The sequence below is a fragment of the Pocillopora verrucosa genome, chromosome 1 (assembly GCF_036669915.1).
Source record: "Pocillopora verrucosa isolate sample1 chromosome 1, ASM3666991v2, whole genome shotgun sequence".
NCBI lineage: Eukaryota > Metazoa > Cnidaria > Anthozoa > Scleractinia > Pocilloporidae > Pocillopora > Pocillopora verrucosa.
In genome coordinates, this window is record NC_089312.1 from 35,808,612 (window position 1) to 35,827,687 (window position 19,076).

General features: G+C 36.2%; 3 protein-coding genes across 4 annotated transcripts; 1 reads left to right on the forward strand and 2 right to left on the reverse strand.

The window, feature by feature from the left end:
- Nucleotides 1–724: 724 nt before the first annotated feature.
- LOC131798427 (protein angel homolog 2) lies at nucleotides 725–5,301 on the reverse strand. Its single transcript, XM_059116071.2, has 4 exons — nucleotides 5,075–5,301; nucleotides 3,257–3,693; nucleotides 2,839–2,908; nucleotides 725–2,376 (listed from the first exon to the last, which is right to left on the reverse strand). The coding sequence occupies exons 1-4, from the start codon at nucleotides 5,238–5,240 to the stop codon at nucleotides 1,121–1,123; spliced, it is 1,929 nt and encodes a 642-aa protein (XP_058972054.2). The 5' UTR covers nucleotides 5,241–5,301; the 3' UTR covers nucleotides 725–1,120.
- Nucleotides 5,302–5,374: 73 nt separating this feature from the next.
- On the forward strand, nucleotides 5,375–6,477 carry LOC131798445 (cyclin-H-like). The gene has a single exon (XM_059116091.2). The coding sequence runs from the start codon at nucleotides 5,428–5,430 to the stop codon at nucleotides 6,319–6,321; it is 894 nt and encodes a 297-aa protein (XP_058972074.1). The 5' UTR covers nucleotides 5,375–5,427; the 3' UTR covers nucleotides 6,322–6,477.
- Nucleotides 6,478–7,336: 859 nt separating this feature from the next.
- LOC131798410 (guanine deaminase) lies at nucleotides 7,337–16,175 on the reverse strand. Of its 2 annotated transcripts, XR_010719198.1 has the most exons (16): nucleotides 15,861–16,175; nucleotides 15,265–15,356; nucleotides 14,686–14,857; nucleotides 14,293–14,380; nucleotides 13,801–13,900; nucleotides 12,951–12,978; nucleotides 12,489–12,596; nucleotides 11,640–11,753; nucleotides 11,210–11,307; nucleotides 10,672–10,739; nucleotides 10,068–10,217; nucleotides 9,878–9,912; nucleotides 9,464–9,547; nucleotides 8,627–8,654; nucleotides 7,968–8,146; nucleotides 7,337–7,855 (listed from the first exon to the last, which is right to left on the reverse strand). XR_010719198.1 is itself a non-coding variant. In XM_059116052.2 (15 exons), the coding sequence occupies exons 1-15, from the start codon at nucleotides 16,014–16,016 to the stop codon at nucleotides 8,025–8,027; spliced, it is 1,443 nt and encodes a 480-aa protein (XP_058972035.1). In that variant the 5' UTR covers nucleotides 16,017–16,175; the 3' UTR covers nucleotides 7,337–8,024. The 2 variants fall into 2 exon arrangements, 1 of the variants encoding a protein (XP_058972035.1); XM_059116052.2 differs by having other exon boundaries at nucleotides 7,337–8,146.
- Between the last annotated feature and the right edge of the window lie 2,901 nt (nucleotides 16,176–19,076).

The following is a 19,076-nucleotide window of genomic DNA, read 5'->3' on the forward strand; positions in this document are numbered from 1 at the left end:
GTTTCTCCAAACTACCATATTTGTCGAATAAGTGCCGCCCCGAAAAAGCGTCTCCCTCGAATAAGCTCCGCATTTGAGGCAGAAATTTAGTAGGCGGCACCTTGAGTAATCGCCGCATTTGGAACAAAAAAATTTAATCAGCGCTGCGGTTCCAATGTAGCGCTTATTCGAGGAATTTTTTCACACGCGCAGATTGAAAGGTAGAAGAAGTGTATCTTCCCACGCCGTGGCTCGTAGACTCAGGTCAAGAAAGGATCAGTCCTACCTTTGCCTCCAGCTGCAGCAAAATGTACTGTGAACCGATGAAATGACGCGCGTGATTAGTGCCAGTACAGGCATAAATGGGGTAAGTTTGGCTCATCATATCTCTTAATCAAACACGGTGACCTATCTGTTTTCATTGTATTGTTAGAAACAGACACTGGTAAGGAAAATTTAAAGAAAGTCTAAGAAAAAATTGTTGGATAACTTTTTTTTCTGAGGAATCACCTTAACCATTCCTACTCCTTGGTTGAGAGAACAATTGCCAAGGAAACACAGAACAATGATTAGGCCATAGCTAGAACGCAGGTCAAATCTGCGGCCACAGCCACAACTTCCTTAAATGCAGATTCACTGATAAACAATTTGGACTGATAGAAGAAAATTCCCCAATGGGCAATATTGGTTGATGAGGATTTGTTTTAGACTCAAGGAACCACACCCTAAAAGCTTGCTAACTTTAATTTTAATTTAAGTAATGACAACAGCTTAAAAAAAATTCTTAGTCAAAACTACTCTCTTTTAGCATGCATAAAAACAGCTGTTCTGAGAAGTCATTAAAAACACTTACACAAGAAAGTTGAACAGCTGTCCTGAGAAGTTATTAAAGACATTTACACAAGAAAGTTGAACCCAATGATTTGTAATGTTCATCCTCTGTTGAAATCTTTATGAATTCTAAGAAATTGCTGGAGAAGATAAAAACAAGTTCCTTCTTGCACCAGGAATACAACTGATATGAAAATCACAATTTTTATTTCATACCAAACCCTCACCTTTGTACAAATCAATAATTACAAAAATGTGGAGACAAAACTCCTCCATTGTGCTGGGTAAATTTTAGGGGTTGTCTTGTGTTTCAAACATGTAACAAAAATGAAGAAACTAGTGCAAGATGATCAGATGAGATATACTTATTTGGGAGGCCACCAAGAGTCTGTATATCACTTTCTGACAGCAACTCAAGGTTCCCTGTCATCTGTAGGGATCCATGACGGCGGTGACACCTTTGGCAGTTCTGCCGCCGTCCAGGAGAAACAAATATATAGTCTACAGTAGTGCACACTTGATCGTGAAAAGTTGTCACTTCTGGCTGCCCATCTTGAAAGTAATGCCTGTACACACTAAACACATCAGAAAAATTGTGGCGTTGGATTGTGGTAGCATCGTATACACTTTTTTCAGTCATTTTTGCCAAAAGATGTGTACTGCTTTGTGCTTCTTCCCGTGAAACATTCTCATTTTCTGTGGAGTTTAAAGAGGACGGCTGAGTGTTTTGCAGTGATATTCTTCCATGTACATCTGACTGAAGTTTAGTGCTTGAACCAGGTTCTGGATTGAAACAGAGAGATCCTAAATGGTGATTTCTTGGCAAGTGAGCACAATTACCAGCCTGTCTAGACAATGAAAAATGTTGTCTACTCTTCTCAAATGGTAACACACTCTTTGATGCTGACACACAAGATGCAGATCCTGTAGAGAGGGGCTCCACTCCTGAGGGTTGCAAATCAACTTTCTCACAATCAATACTTAAAACACTCTCTACTTCTGTTGACTCATTTCTCTTGGTGCATGTTGTTGTGATTCCTAGTTCCCAAGGAATAATATTATTTCTTAATTCCTGACTTGGAGGGTAACTCCTGCGCAAATGACTTTGCCCAGAAAAGTTATCACGATGCATGCCTTTGTAATTAAGAGACCCTCGCATAACAAAATCATAGATTGGTGAAAATGGAGTACTGTTGAAATCTCCACAACAAATGATGGGATGATAGGCTGCATTTCTTTGACCAGAAGAGGAGATTCTTGCTATTTCCTCAATTTCCGAAAATAAGCAGGCAAGTTGGGCAAGTTTGATGTCTCCTCTTTTTTTGTTGAAAAGTAAATGAGTGTTTGAGATGCATACAAGATTGTTTGAATTGCAAGATGAGCGGCCTGGAACTTTTGGTTTCAAAAGAACCACAACAGCTACATTATGACGATCCATAAGCTTCACGTTTGGTTTATTAAAGGAGACAAGTTCTGATTTCACTAACGTAAATCTTGATTTCTTGAAAAATGTAGCGCATCCATCTGTTTTATCACCACTTCTTTTCTTGTACACTCCAGTATAACCTAATAAAATATGTTAAAATCTAAAATTCATGGTTCTAAGAAAAGTCTCTAACCAACATGCACATGTGAAAGAAATTCTAAAAAGGCAAGAGAACTATGGGGTTCTAAAGAGCTCAAATATCAAAGAAAAATTACACCTTGATGTAAATTTATAATCCCACCACAATAAGGATGAAGACAGCCTTCAGAAAAAACATTACACATGATCTTGGTTTGACTAGACTTTTGTTAGTTGTGAGATCATAGAATTCGATAACTTATGAAAAGCCCTCAAGACCAAAGATAAACTTGACCTTAACAATGAGTTAAAGATTGGAGGCTTAGCCACAAGTTTATACCCAGCCTTTCTTTTATCCCTCAATCATTCCTAGAGATGGGAAGAGAAACCCTGAGAAAAACTCTGTTGGTCAGTCATGCCCTCTTCTAGTCTTGTCTAAACTCAGAAATGAATGTCATTTTTACCTTTCTCTCTCAGCTTAGGTTCAAACCAGTCCTCATAATGACTATCTTCAACTTCTTGAAGACACAAAACCTAGTACATAATTATATGTAACATTCAAGACACCTGACTATCATATTTAACTTTGTGGCAATCATATAAAATATCATGAATTCATTCATATTCTGCCTCATTTGCCACAAGCAAAGAACATACATGTACTCTGATGCCACACAAGTGAGAAACAAGGAGAAGATTGAACCAGCAGTGACAACATCTGTACCTCACTCAATTCATTGGAAAAATGAAACATTCAGCTGACTTGCATGAAGACCACACTTTCTTAATTTAGAGATTTCAAAATTACAGATAATAGTTCCTCCTGACAAACTTAATGAAGGTTTTCTTCCAATAATTCAATTCACTATTACCAATACTTACATCGGCCTTGTAGGATAGCAATTCTTTCAGAAGATTTTTCCGTCTGTACTCCCAATCTTTCAGCCACTCTTCAGATCTACAGTACAGATGGCTGTTGGAATGCAGTAAACCATCAGCAAGTACATTGTAAGAAACTACTTTAAAAGTAAAGTTCTGGTTTCTCTGTGGCCGATAACATTTTCTTCGCAAATTGTGCCACCTACGTCCCAACTTATCTGAAGATGTAAAACACGGCTGCTGCAAGGGTTCCATACTTTCAGAGCAGTATTCTTGATAAGAGCCACTTGAAGCATTTTGCTCTTCATCTTGACTTGACTGTACTGGTTTGATAGTTGTTGTTGATGGATAAACAGGTCTGCAATATGTGGAGTTGGCTGAATTGTTTTTAATAGGAGTCTCATGTTGATTCAAGTTCCCAGCACTGCTAACTTCAGGGACTGCAACACAAGATCATAATAATTAAGTATAAACATTCCTGGTCTAATAAATAAATAAATAAATAAATAAAATAGAATTCATATTCAAAAGAACTGGTGGATGCCAACTTCAGGTAACATCAATTCATCAGCGATGAACAGTAGTGAAAAAGTTATCCAATCTGACACCACTACCATGACTTATTTAGTGATAAGAAATCAAATCCATTTTCTTTTAAAAATAATGATTTTAATCAGTTACTATTGATTGTTATCACTTTCCCACTAACACAAAATTTGATCCACAAAAGGGAAGTAATCATATCCTTGCTATCAACTGTTTTGATAACATTGATTATTAAAACAACTTCACTCGTCATTCAGAGGGTTTTCTCATTCAATTGTGTTGATGACATTGATAGTGAAAACTACTTCACTCTTCATTCAGAAGGTTTCCTCAGTCTATTGATGTCAACAAGAGGGTAACTAAGGGTAACAATGATATCAGCCAGTGTAACCCAAAGAAATAATGTGATAATCCAATGTGTAAACACTGACATTAACTGCTAAAAATTAATGCTAAAAAGTGGTATCAATTTTTTATTATAAAATAATTCAAATAGTATGCGCACTCTGATTGGCCATAAAACCATTTTACATAAGCGTATGTAAACACGGTTTTCGTTCCTCTTTTATTAGTTATTTTATAAAAGAAATGTAAAATGGTTTCTGTGTTTACATAGCCTGATGATAAGCTGGTAACCACTCCGCTTCGCGTCGTGGTTTCCTACGCTTATCTTGTGTTCTCCCAACCTCCCAAGTGTTTACATCAGGCTATGTAAACACGGAAACCATTTTACATTTCTTCAATGTCACTCATTCCTGTCATTCCACTGATAACACCAAGCTTGTCTGAAGTGTTATCAAAAACAGCCTACGTATCAGCACTCTTCTTGTTATGAAATTCCTATCTCTTGCAGAGGTAACAATAAGGACCATTTAAAAAAAGGAAAGATCGAGGATTTTCCCTCAGTACTCAAACATGTAACTTACATCAGCATAACAACGTTTACAAATTAATAAAAGCGAATACGATGGCAATGGTTCAAGCTGACATTATGATTGACACAATGCAGAGCAGACTGAAATGATTCTCCCTATACGATTCCGACTCATGCGACGCGAAATATATTCTACACGAATACTAAACGTACTAGAGCTCTCTGTACACAAATGTCAGACGAGAGGCAAGATTTCTGTATAATCACATACTTCATCATGAATTCAGTCCTTTGATAAAATAAAATAATTGCAAGTACAACAGATTTTTAAACTAAGGCTTTGTTTATAAATCATAAGTATCGGGTTATGTAGAAATATTTCCGAAAAGAAGCGCGCAAACCTTGCATGTCTACCAATGATGCACTGCTCATGGCTTCCATTGCGTCGTTTATTTCGGTAGATTTCCTTCCGAACTGTTTTCCAGCAGAAGTCTGATGTACTTCCCCCTCATATGAATATTTACACTTCTTGGCAGCTCGAGCAAAGAACGGCCTTACAGCTTTCATCCTAAATGTCGTCACCCGTTCGTTGCGTGTAGTTTCGCAACGCTTACACAGCAATGTACCTTTCTTTTGGTATCAATAGCGTGACCTTCATGAGCCCGCAGGTGAAGGCGTGGCTACAAATGTGATCAAGCTGCTCAGACAAGGAAGATTGCTTTGCATTTGAAGTGATCGGGAGAAACCTCAAAAAATGTTTCACACCAGTACGCAAAGAAAGCATTGGACTTTTTCAAGTGAAGAAGAGCTACGAAATATTCGTCAGGAGGTAAACGGCGTTTACTGTGAGAGTTTTCGCGAAAACTTCCCAGCGAAGAAAGATGTTGACTTTTTGACTGTTGAGGAAGGAATGAAGTTGGTCGAATACTACCAAAGTGTTTTGATTGAAGTTAGCGAAAAGTTTCAACCTCCTGTGCCAAGTGCTGTGACAGCAACAGCTGTGGCTTACTTAAAACGTTTTTATTTAAAAACATCAGTCATGGATCACCCTCCGAAAGAGATGTTCTTGGTCTGTTTGTACATGGCTTGCAAAGTTGAGGAGCATAATTTGTCTGTGGATAGATTTGTAGAAATCCTTCCAGTAGATCGGAGGGCAAAGACCATAGACTTTATTCTTGCTCATGAATTACTACTAGTGCAACGTCTTGACTTCCATTTAACAGTTCACAATCCGTATAGACCACTTGAAGGCTTTATCATCGATTTTAAAACTAGGTGTCCAAGGTCAGGTGATCCTGAGAAATGGCGTCCGTTAGTAGCAGAATTTCTCAGAAAAGCTCTGTTGACCGATGTTTCCTTACTTTACCCGCCATCACAAATTGCTTTAGCGGCTCTTTTTAGTGTATCCCGTGAGTACATAAGCGCTTACATAAGTGCAAATCTGGGTGAGCAACACAAACTTCTTCTTCGCCAGATTGAGAACGTAGTAAGTCTGGTTACTGTTCAGAAATGTACAGTCAGTAAAGAAGAGGTCAAAAGTTTAGAACAGAAGCTGAAATCCTGTAGAAATCCTGAGAACAACCCTGATAACAAACTGTTTAAGAAAAAGAAAGCAGAAAGGGAGAAAGCGATGGATATTGATGACTAGTGGCTCTGACAAGAAATCAGAAGAGACTAGTTAAAAAGATTGCCTTGGAAAGGAACAAAGTTATAACTACTGTGTTGAGTTACTGTTAGTACCTTATCAGAAGTGCTAGTAGTTTGTTTTGAGCTCAAAGGACAATAAAGTTAAAGCTTTTGTGCATTCCTCTCTATGTAATGTCATTTTTAACCCTCTAACTCCCATGAGTGACCAAGACAGAATTTCTCCTTACTATACCTATACAATATCATGTGGACAAGTGATGAGAATGAAGAAAGATATCAATTATGGAATTACTGATTGATCTGCTACCAAATTCTCCAAACTAACAAAATGAGAATCATTTGACAGACAGTAAGGAGAACTACTAATGAGATCTTGGGAGTTAAAGGATTAAAGCTTTCCCACTGTAGGATGGGAAACATCTGAAATCTGCTTGCTTGAGATCTAAAGGGGAGACATGGGTGTGACCTGGTTTGCACCCTGGCCTCTACATTTTAAGATTTGCACCCCAGCTGCATTATTGTTTTGGGATTTTGGACAAATGATTGTTTTCCCTTACCATGCCTCTCTATCATCTTCCATTTAGTTGGTTTCTGCTTTACCCTACCACTGAATGTTAACAAGGTACAAAATCCCTAAAACAATCCCTTTCTACCAGAAGAACCTTAAAGCCACCCTGATGAATAATTTTAAAGACAGACTTTGTTTAAAGACAGGGTTCATGATGATAGACTACCATATTATAAACAGTAAAATCCAGCTGATAGTGTAAATCTCTAAATGTTTTTTGTTGAAATAGAAGGCAGCCAACAAGAGCTTAAAAAAAGAAGCAATCTGCCTGAGGCAGGGGGAAAATGAAAGTTGCTAAGTAGTGACTGGCTTTGGTTTTGCATCTGTTTGGCTGAGAGAGGAGTGCATGGCTTTTGGACAATCAAAGATGCATAGTTGACCCAAACCATATAACAAATACAATCATGGATTACCAGCATCACTCAAATGAGCACTGCATTCTAACAAAGGCCTATGGGAAGATGTGGCTGAACACATTGGTAATTTAAACAGGGTAAAAATAATTAAAGAAAGCTACAAAACTTTTAAGTCTGTAATACATGTTTTGATAGAAACTTCTGTCATCTTCAGTTAATTAGTGTACAAAGCATTGGAAGTTGAATTATTTAGTAAGTAAAACAATGCTAATTATGATAAATAGTGACAACAAGAAAAGAGGTAAAGCATGAAAGTGTGTGAATTAAAGGATAAATTCTTGACTTGCCTGCTAATATCAAGACCCTTTGGTAAAAATTATTCCTTTTAAAGATGTAAGGTCTACCTAATATTTATTTTCAATTACCAGTGAATTATTAAGTGTAATTATTGCTGGTGGGGCATGGGTATATTTTGGAAAAAGTAAAGTTAGACAAAACAGAGAAACATGAACTGCAAATTAAAGTTTGATTAGACATAACTGATTTCTCAAAACTACCTAGTTTTACATTAATGAATATAATATATTTCACTCGGCCTTAAAACACTACACCAAAAATATAATTTAAGCATGTTTAACATGACTATGATGTGGGTGCTGGATAAATTTGTATAAATATGTATTGCTGAATATATATTTTTGAAATATAACTAAGGCATTTTGTTAGGTAAGGGTATGCTCCAGTTCTAAGAGATCTGATAATGAGCAAGATCTTCATTGTTCAGGAAGTAAACTCAATATCTAATCCTTGTTTCCTTTTGGAAGAGAAGTATGAAGAGACAAGAGTTCTTCCTGCTACTGGTCGCCCAGCCACATAAACTTGGAGAATGTTTCTGTCATCACCTGTACAAATGGCATTTAATAGCAAAGGATAAAAAGTAAGACATTAAAGTTGATAACAGGAATTATACTATCTTATGTTAGGACTCAAAAGTGTCAGGTCAATTGAGGGTATGCCATCAACACAGATTTAAAAAAATATGCAAATATCTTATGTAATCAAATTTAATGTTAAAATCAGAATGGAGCAGAGCGAGTGATCTTCAACCTTTCAGGTCCATGGAATAAAAATAAATTACTAGAAGTGACAATTTAAAACTAAAAAAGTAATCATAAAATGTAATAAATCTACATGGTACAAATTTACAACCAAGAAAACAAAGAGATAGACCTAACAGTGCTTCAGAAGACTGTAGATCAGATTAAGTTAATTCCCTCCTTTCATTGAACACACAACAAATTATTTAAAACTGAGACTCTCACGAAGCAGTGTTGATTAAATTCAATCAGCAATAATTGTTATGACTCTAGCTCTGGACTTACCAAGCATCAGAAACTTCTGAATCACATCCTTTTTGAAAAAGAAAAAAAAAAAAAAAAAGAAGAAATACAGATTACTATAAATAAGTATTGATTAAACTATACTAACATTTAACAGCCTGAAATGTATAGTCTTCATTTAACATGCACACATTACTTTGCTGTTCATCAATATTTTGAGGAAACTACCCAAAGAGGGAATCTTTATTGCTGGAGTTTCTCCATCATTCAAAATTGCATTGTGGTTGTGCATCTATGTGTGAAATAATGGTTGGTGCTCCCAGCCACAAATGTTTTTGTCACATTAGGAACAAAAAAAATTGAGGGACCAAAATTTGCAGCAAAGTTGACAATTTGGTGACCCATATTTGATAGCCTGATGAAGGTGTAACATTTTTATAACAAATGGATCAAGTCAATTGGACATTTCCACAAAATATTAGGTAGTGAACCACATGTCCATTTTTTTTGCTTTTGTTTTTCTTCCTTTTGTTTCCTTGCAACCTAAACTAAATTTATTTCAACTGGCAACCACTTTATGCTCTTAGGTTGCCATACAGTGAATCTTTAAAACATTAAGTTACTGCTACACCATCAAGGAACTACACACTTGATCAAAAACTATTACTTTGCATTTTTTTCTCCAGAAATAATATACAATGATTACTGGTTTAACACAAGTTGCATTTAATAGCAGCTTTGAATCCTTTTATTAGGTCTCTTGTTGAAGCAAAACAGTACAGAACCATCAGGGGTGGGTCTAAGGATTTGATAACAGTCAATAAAACTTGAATATAGGATGACTGGAATCGTATCACCCTTCAGTGGCCATATACCTACCTCTAAGGTGTCATTGTCAAAACAATCAAAGGGCGAGTCCTCAGCATCAGGGTCAATGAGTAATGCATCAAATTCTTTGCTAACCTTGTTTGAAAAAGTTTCAAAACAAAAGCATGTAATATCAATATATATTAATGAATAAATTTGTGTTCAACCAGGTAATATGTTACAATTGTTGTCCTTATTACCCTTTCTTTAATCTATAGATGATAATAAAGAGGGCAAGTAGCATTTGATAATTTAATTCATTACAATGTCAAAAAAAAAAAAAAGAATCCTGTGTTGAGATGTAGGTCCACTCCAAGAAATGCCCCAATATGATCAAAATTGTTCTGCACTCTAGCACTGTTCTAAGCTAGGCTAGATCCTCTGTGAATTTAAAGCTGCTAGAGAAAATACTACATTCATCCTTACCTCAAAGTTGCCAATTTTGTCACTTAATCCTAAAACTGAAATGTCAGTAGATAATAATTAGCAATCAGATCCCAATTCACAGTGTTTAGTTTAAACAACCAATTGGACTAAATAATGGGTATTTAGAATGTAAGTTGAAAAAAATCCATGGTCATCAACCTTATGCTAAAGGTTTTGGGATTATTCTTACCCTCACTGCCCCCTAAAGTGGCCAATCTAAAAGCATCCTTGTAAGACAGAGATCTGTAAGATTCAGGCTTGCTGAAGGCAACAACATTGGAGGCAGTTATACACTGACGAATGACATCAAGCATTGATGGAGAGTGGCCTCCTGAGACATCTGTAGGCTCCATTGAGAAACAAAGAGGGGGAAATGTTAAAACTCCTCATACTAAATATCAAGACTTTAAATAAAAGCCTCTCAAAATATTGCACATCTGATTCAGTTTCCAGTGGACTCATTGCAATATATCCACTTAGAAGGACTGAAGCTTATAGTACATTCTATTCAACATTTAAGCATGTTAATTTCAGTTCACTGTTTGTAAAATTAAAAAAAACAACAACAACAATTCATCTGGTATTGATTCTACCACTGAAACTTATTTCCATTAAATTTTGATTAGGACAGTGACTTAAGATCCAATAGTTTCGATGATAAAGACTATATGCAGAGACACCAATGATTTTGTGCAACTCTTAATTAATGATAAACTTAAAGTTAAAAATTAATACAGTGTTATGGTGCACACATTAAGTTAACATACATCATTGTCTCAGAAAGCTTGTATTACCTGTTCCAAGACCAACTTTTAACTGCCTATCCAGCAGATGTCTGATATCAGCAACACCACTTTTCAAACTTGAGTTAGGAGAAAAATAAAATTTTCAGTCCAGTATAGTGGAAATTAAAGCCAAATAATAGCCTTAATTACAATTTTATCACTGTTTTTTATCATAAGGCCTCAAAGACTCAGCCAAAAATCTTCTCAGTTATTAATTCCTCAGGGAAATATTATGTAAAAAAAATTTAATTACTCTCCCATATTTGAAAACCCAAGTTCCTAGAAAGATGTTATCAAAATTGCAAAATGTCTTTCATGTGTATATGCTATATGTGTAAGATCTCCCATGATCAAAAACTTCTAATATTTAAGTTTACTTTTTGACATGGTAATCTGAAACAGGTAATGGTTGGAGTGGTACTAATTAGAGATTTACTTAAGATCAAATTTCTCATCCAACAAATATTTTTATTTGCTCTATATATAGGAGCAGTCTGAAGAGTGATAATTTTATGAAACATAAAAATAAGAGGCCCATATAACGTACTCAAAATTTGAAATAGGGCAATGAGCAACCCCAGTGCTGCGTAACAACATCAGGTCAATCTCTTCCTCAGTAACATAAATACAGTGTGCATAATAGGCCTATGGTTGAAGAAAACAGAAAATTCATTTGGTTGTACTACAAAAAATTGTACCTTTAACAACCTATTGTCAACTCAAGTGTAAGTTCTGCTGTAAATTTGTTTTTTTTTGTCTCTTGTGGCTTTGAAATGGACATCATACAGTATACCCCCAATCCTTTGTTCATATTTCACATTTGCATTTTTATTTTGCATCTACCCAATTTCAAAAATCAAAAACTGATAATTTAACAATTCAGATTCAATCCTCACATTGATCTTACTTTCATGGCTAGAAGCACTTCAGAATGAAACTTTTTCAAGGCATAGCTTCCTTAAAATAAGTGGATTTACCTTGTCTGTTAGGAGCTCACATTCCTCAAGTATTTTTGCCAAATCAGAAGTCTGAGAAAACTCAGAAGCAAAGTTCCAACTAGCCAGTTCATCTTTGATTTCACGCAAATGTCCCTGGAATTTTTGTAAATAGCAAGTAAGAGATTTATTAATCAGTCAAACCTATGAAAAAATATGTTTACCCTTGAAAATGTATTATAGCAGTGAGGCTGGTGGGGTTTAACAATTAATTGCCCAAAAATTCTGAATCAAATAAAACAAAGCAAGATTTAAAATTCAAACTGGCAAGAAGCAAACCAATTTGCTATTTACAATCACTGCTTACTATTCACCAAGTATGGTAAATGGTTTGAACCCCAGGGTAACATGTGAAAATTTAGTCTGATTGTCTGGAAGAGTGCAGACCTGAGAAGGACTGTTGTTGGTAGTGGTGACTGATGTTTTGACAACCTGAGCAGAAATCATCATCAGAGTCAAGTGATTGGTTGTAGTTAGTCAAATGTTCTTACTAAATCCATTTGCATAACCTGATTGATCAGTTTTGCTGTGATGCTATTGCTTGTAAGACTTAAGTGGCATAAGTAAGTTGTGATTGGTCTGATTCAGTCCATTGGTAAAGTTAGGTAGTTCTGTTTTATTGGTTTGTAATTGTTAATGTCATGTATAAGTTATTTATATGGTGCCAGTAGTTGTTGAGTTGTGCTGCATATGAGGCATTGCACAAGTCATCAACCCTGCTTCCATACATACACCTTTCATACTCAAATAAACATTAGTGATCAACTATAAAAAAATTTATCACTGAAATTCAGATGTGCATTTCAATTAAGTCTCTGCTCTTTTACTTACCTGAATAGGGACATTGTATTTTTTGGCTAATTCTCCATGAATTGTCAAAAGTGATTTGGTACAATGTGCAACTCCTCTCGCCGTCAGAACAGGAGTCACAAGGGGATGCTACACAAAAAAATAATATACTTCACTCAAGACAGAAAATGTAAAGCAGGATATGTGTAAATCTACATTGGAAAGTAGTGAGAGGTTATAACAAAAGAAAAATTGTTATTGGTTTTGTCATAAATATCAGACAGAGAAAAAAAAAAGTCCTCATGTCAAGGTGAAGAGCCACAGACATTTGAATTCTGTAGTCTGGTGCTCTACCAACAGGTAACAGTACCTGCTGGTGCATTAAGCAATTTCCATGTTTGTATTTGAAAAGTGTTCTACATATACTGCAGCTATGATTGGCAATTTAAAAGTAATGTCTGCAGGTAAAAATAAGGTAGGAGATTTTCCTACAATTCTACTTACATTCATGTCAATCACATGTTTGATGAACCTGTTCATAAAGACACATTTTAAAGCACATTAATATGCATGAAATGAGACAAATGTGGCATAATGGTGAGTGCATTGGACTTTGGGTCAAGACTTGCCAGGTCAATGTGTTGTGTTCTTGGGTAAGACACTTATCTCTTACAGTGCATGCCTCTCTCCACCCAGGAGTATAAATGGGTACAAGCAAATTGTCAGGGAAGCCTGTTGAAATGCTGCAGGGTAACCTTGCAGTGGATTAGCATCCTATCCAGGAGGAAGTAGTAACACTCTTCTGCTTCTTGCTAATTGGAAAGCAGGATAAGCACCTGTTGGGTGAACCAACAGGCTCAAGAACAGACTTGCTCTTTATTCCCCTGAAAATTTCCAATGACCTCATGGGGTGGGTGATCATCTCCTTGCACCACTAAACTGACCTTCCTTGATCTTAGAATAAATCTTACAATCATGGTTTCTCCCAACTACAGATGAAGTTTTTATTATTAATTTTGGTTTCTCTAACATGAAGTGACATGAAGTATAGATACTATACCCACTGATGACATGCTAGTTTGTAATAGGCTTACATAAAGTTTCTGTCAGTTACAGTGTTTCCTGTCAGTGGAGAGAGACACTTTGAGGGTTGAGTGTCTTGAGCCCCCTACCCTCCCCCTAAAAAACAAGAGTTGGTTTGGTCATGATTCACATAATATCCTTTCTTAGTACCAGCTATTTTCTGCAAACCTTTCTTATAGAAAAACTTGTATTCAAGATATTAACCGTGACCTTAAGTAATAATTCCAAGTATCACAATTTCATTAAAAATGCACAATTGTTAGAAATGAACCTTTCTGTTTCTTCTGCGCAACATTCTGTTGTTTTGCTGTGTTCGTGAGGGGAACAATCAACATCAGAGATGCCAACATATGCCCGCTGACCAAGCTCCACTGTGGAACAAAATGGTTTGATTGCCTAACTTATTAAGATCTTGAAGTCTACATGATCAATAATCCTGATAACCAGGCTGGTCAAGTACTTAAAATGCTATTTAAATGGTTACAAGATGCTGGTTTTAGGAACCATAAGTCGGAAATGTAAACGTGTTCATTCTAGAGCTGACTTATACAATCAGGAGTTTAGTACCAAAACAGAGAACATCACTACTAATTTTCAGTCGGGAGAAATTTGATAACGAGTCTGTAAGATTGTCCACATGGGTTAAATATAGTTCCTTTTCACTTAGCAGAGGATAACTAGGGCCTAAAATTTTTAATTTCTAATTAGAGTCAAAATTTGCAATTTTCTTTTGCTTCATTGTTAAAGTGAGGCAATAACTTACCAATAACATCACAAAGAACCATTGTAGCATTAAGATGTATGGTGGCAAAATAAGATGCTGTTGTTGTACCATTCATCAGCAACCTCCTCTTCAGAGAAACATGACTGTTAGATAAACTAAATGTGATACAAACCATTACCAGTAAAATAAAGTTATCACTAAAATTATTATTGTATCTTACATTTGATCTATTGGAAGACAGATGCATAGACACAAATGTCACCATTTACAACTGCCCCTCATATAACACTTTTTTGTTATCACATTTTGATGTCATCTTTTATCTATTATTGTCAGCATGGAATCTGTTTGTTAAATAATTAATCTCAGAAAGTAGTTCTCAGTGACATTTTAATTAGAAAACATGATAGTACCATTTTATGAAAAACTTACCACCAATTTCTTGTAGACATCAAGTGCAAGGTTTGTATCTTCAAACCTGGCCTCAGTCGGAAAAGTGTACTTATTCAGCCAATCAACAACATGACAGTCATAACCAGTACCAGTAAAGCTGTACTGTGGTGCATGAATATGGGTGTCAATCAGTCCTGGCATGATAAACTGCCTTTGTTCATACAGACATATGAAATAATGTGTAAGAGATTGGAACTAATAATTAGTAAGTTATAAAACAATACTTATATCACACAGACAAGACTCTAATTTGTATTCAAGTGTCAATACAAGCAGTTGCAATCCCCTTCCAGAGGTTTCTGTGTAACCATTTGATAAACCTTTCTTTAGTGACTCAACCGTACACTGAATTCTAAATTTTGGTCTCTAACCAGAAAAAAAAGAAAAAAAAAAATATATATATATATATATTTATTTATTTATTTTCCAACACCCTTTGTCATTTTAGGTATCAATTTCACCAATTTCTTTTTAAAATTACTTATTTAGTTGTTAATAATTTCTATACAACCATAGATTAGAGTCTATTAGAATTTTAGTAACAGCTAGGCTAATTACCTTGGCTTTAAGAAGATTACATCCTTTGAAGTGAATCCATACTGCATTTCTAACAAGTTTTGATTTGATTCACCATTTTCTATGAACAAAATCTAGAGCCAAGCAAAATGCAGTTGAGCTAGACTTGAGAGAGTGTTGTGTGTGTGTGTGGGGGGGGGGGGATGACAACAGTAACTAGGATCATATGGGAGATAATGTTATTATACCAAAATCTGCATAATACAGGAACTCTCTTCTCTGCAAATGCTATGTAAAACACGTCCTACGAATGCAATGACTAAAACATGCTATAGGCACAAATCAAAAGAAGTTGCACTCAACGCATTCTGCATACATTTACAACTAGCTAGGGGTTGCTGGGAATAGGTTTAGAACTGATGATTCGAGCGTTACCACTCTCACGAAGGGCTAACGCAAGCTCGAAACATCACCTTTAGCACCTCTCCACGGAGGCCAATTCATATTATGAATTCAGTAGACGAAATTGAGTATCTTGTAATACCCCGACCAGCATTAGCCACGGAGTACTTGTGCAGTAGCTCAAATTCAAAAATGACGTATTACTTTCTAATGGAACAACAAGCAAGCATATTAACCTTTCCGGATGGATTGATTCCTAAAATTTTGTCTGGTAATATTTCCAACGCATTTTCAGAGGTGGAGTGGACAAAATTTCCACGGAAAACATATGAACATTTTTTAAACTGGTATTTGTCCGCCATATTGGATTGCAGGTAGGTCGCCTTCTCCATTTGCGAAGAAGTTTCCTGTACACCGAATCTTCTATCAAAATCTAGTCCTTTAACTTTCGTGAGCTGCTAGGATCAAACGTTGCAAAGGGATACTGGTTTACAGGGTGTACCATCCGTACAAACAACGAGGGGAAATAGTTCTGTCTCCAGCCACTTAGATACAGGTTGGTCACGCATTCTGCAAAAATGGCGGGAACGATCGTGGTCACGCAAATTGATGAGTAGCACCATAAGTGATTTTTGTTGTTCTTGTTGTTGAAAATGAAATTGAGAGGGTGTTTTTGTTGTTGTTATGGTTGTTGTTTTACATCAAGTGCATTCTTGCGCGCTGCTTTGTGATGAGGGAAGGTCGCGTCACCCATGTAACGGAAGCCATCCTTAAACGAATTCAAAGAGACTCTTCTTTGCTAATTTTTGTCAAACTTTCATTTTTGTGGCTTTGGCAGTAAACAAAATATCATTATATCAATATCACTATTAAAAATGGTTTGCGCAAATTGTGAATTAACTTTGGACGAGCATTTAATTCACGGAAATACAACTTTCCTGGAGAATTTTTTTGGTTTTTGTTTTTAAAAAATTTAATGGACGGTTTGCGACCCTTTGTTTTAACGTTGCTTTAGTTCTTATTTTCCTTAAATTCACTAAGATGCTAAGCATGTGGCAGCTGTTATTTTCTGTGAATAGAACTCCCTAAAAGTCACTCCCTAAGTTTAGTACTTACTTCATGATGTCACATAGCCATGAAAGATTCCGGCATCGTTCCAAATTTAAAAACAAGGTGGGGATATTTCCCAAAAATCGACCCTACAGGAATCGTCTACAGTAGTTTTCATCTTGCTCAAAACAAAAAAACTGTCTAATCTGTAATAATGTCTGACGATGAAGACCAAGGAAGAGAGTACCTGATCAAGTTTCTAGCTCTGGGTGATTCTGGTGTTGGTAAAACAAGTCTTTTATATCAATACACGGATGGTCATTTTAACCCTCGATTTGTGCCCACGATAGGGATTGACTTTCGAGAAAAACGAGTGGTATGTATAATTCACCTTCCTAAAGGCATAAAGATAAATTTTCGACTGATACCATTTTAGAAAAGGTTGAAATGAAGATTTGTATATTTCTTGTATTTGCTCAATGTAAAAGTGATGTACTCCTCTTGTTTTCCCACTGATACGATTGATCATTCAATTTACGACGTCGCAAAAAAAGCGCTTTCTTTAATAAGCAATAACCGTATACAATAATTTGGAGCTTGAGAAGGTAGCGATTCTTACAGTTCGAATCAAGAGTGGGGGTTGTATCAAAATGAGGTTAGCACAAGAATCGATTAAAATAAATTACTTTTCTTTAATACATTTTTGGACTACAAAAATATTTACACGTAATCGACTTTTCGAGTTAAATTCATTAATTCCTTCTCATTAGCATTTGCATTTGAAAGCTTATATTAAGTAGTATTCAAGGTTCTTTCGGATCCTTTTTTAACAAACAAATACAATACACAGTAATTCATTAGTCGAAGATGACCAAATGTCAACATCTGGCAGGTACCTGTCTAGCGATCCTGACTTTAGTCGGGACCTCTCTATCAAGAACTGATGGGCGGATGTTTCCTTATTTGAGTGCGCATTACTTATTGTGTAGTTGAAAGAACAAAAAGAGCCATACGTTTCCGCCATAGCCCTTCAATGACAGAGTATCAAGTTTCGGTCGCTTTAGGTGCAAGATTTATGCGCCAATCCCGGAACTCTTTATTCGAATGTGTCCTTTAAAGTTATCTCAACATTGCTTCAGTACAAGAAAGGTTAAGGCACTTCATCTTCTCTTGACTTGCGTAAATACAATTCCTACAGGTGTGTATAATAAAGAGTCAAAAAATTTTGTACAGCCGGGAGAGAGTCCTAATCGAGCCCTGAGGAGTGTTATTTAAAAGGTTAGAATTGGCTCGTGAGTGGGTTTCCGAAACTAAATCTCCAGCTGGTTTGTGCATGAATAGAATGAGAAAAGTGATGAAATTTCTAGTTCGGTCGTCGATTAGATCCCATACAGTTGGACAACGAGATCTCCATAGCTTAGTGGCACCCGGGTCGAACATCCAAGCTGTAATCTGAGGTTCGATTTCTCGTGGGTACCCAGATCTTTCTGTGTTCCAAGTTCCTGGCAAAATAAGTGGAACAATACCAGTTGATAAAGAGGACAACCCCTGTATCAAATTTTTCCAGTTATCCTAGGGGTCAGGGAGGGGATTTACCTTCGGTTAATGTTTTTTGGCGTGCAACAAGACACGCATCAATCCTAATGACACAGGCCGTAGCTTAGAGCTCACTGAATACATGCAATTTATACCAACCCCATGCTGAACACTAGACAATCCTGGGACTCTGCCAACGTTGTCACTCTTTAAAGTTTAGTTTCATCTTACTATCGTGAACCGCAAAGCCTACAATAAGTGGCAAAATTAGTTGGTCGACAACCCTTCGCTTAACAGAGTCGACATAACTCAGGCCCTGAACAGAAATCTTGTAATTTATCTCTATAAGTTAATTGAAAGCGTTCCTTCCCCCTCTAAAAAGAACCGTTGCCTGAACTTGGTGGGTATTTTTTCAATACCAGGCAACTTTAAAATGGCTAAGAGAGGGAGGGGAGGGGGGGGGGGGAAGATAAATGAAAGTTCGAGGAAAAAAACTGAAAAGGTAGTGAAACGTGTCAAGACTTTCGTCCCTCATTGTAAGTCAACAATCGTTTAACATTTAAACTATTAAAATCGCAAGTACAAGTACATCAGAGATATTCCATTCCGTGAATGCTTCATCAATATCTTTTACACTTACCCTACCTTTCTACAAGCGGTATCTTTTGAACCTGAGAAGTATTTTCCCATGCAATACCACTGCAACATAAATGACATAACAGCGAAAATGTCATTCTACAGAAAAAAAATTTAAAACTCTCCTGTGAACAGCGGCGATAAGAAACTGCAGTTGTCTTTAATTTTCGCATGCTAGGATTTCACCAACTTTATTTTTATATAGCTTTTTCAAGTTGTACATTTATTTA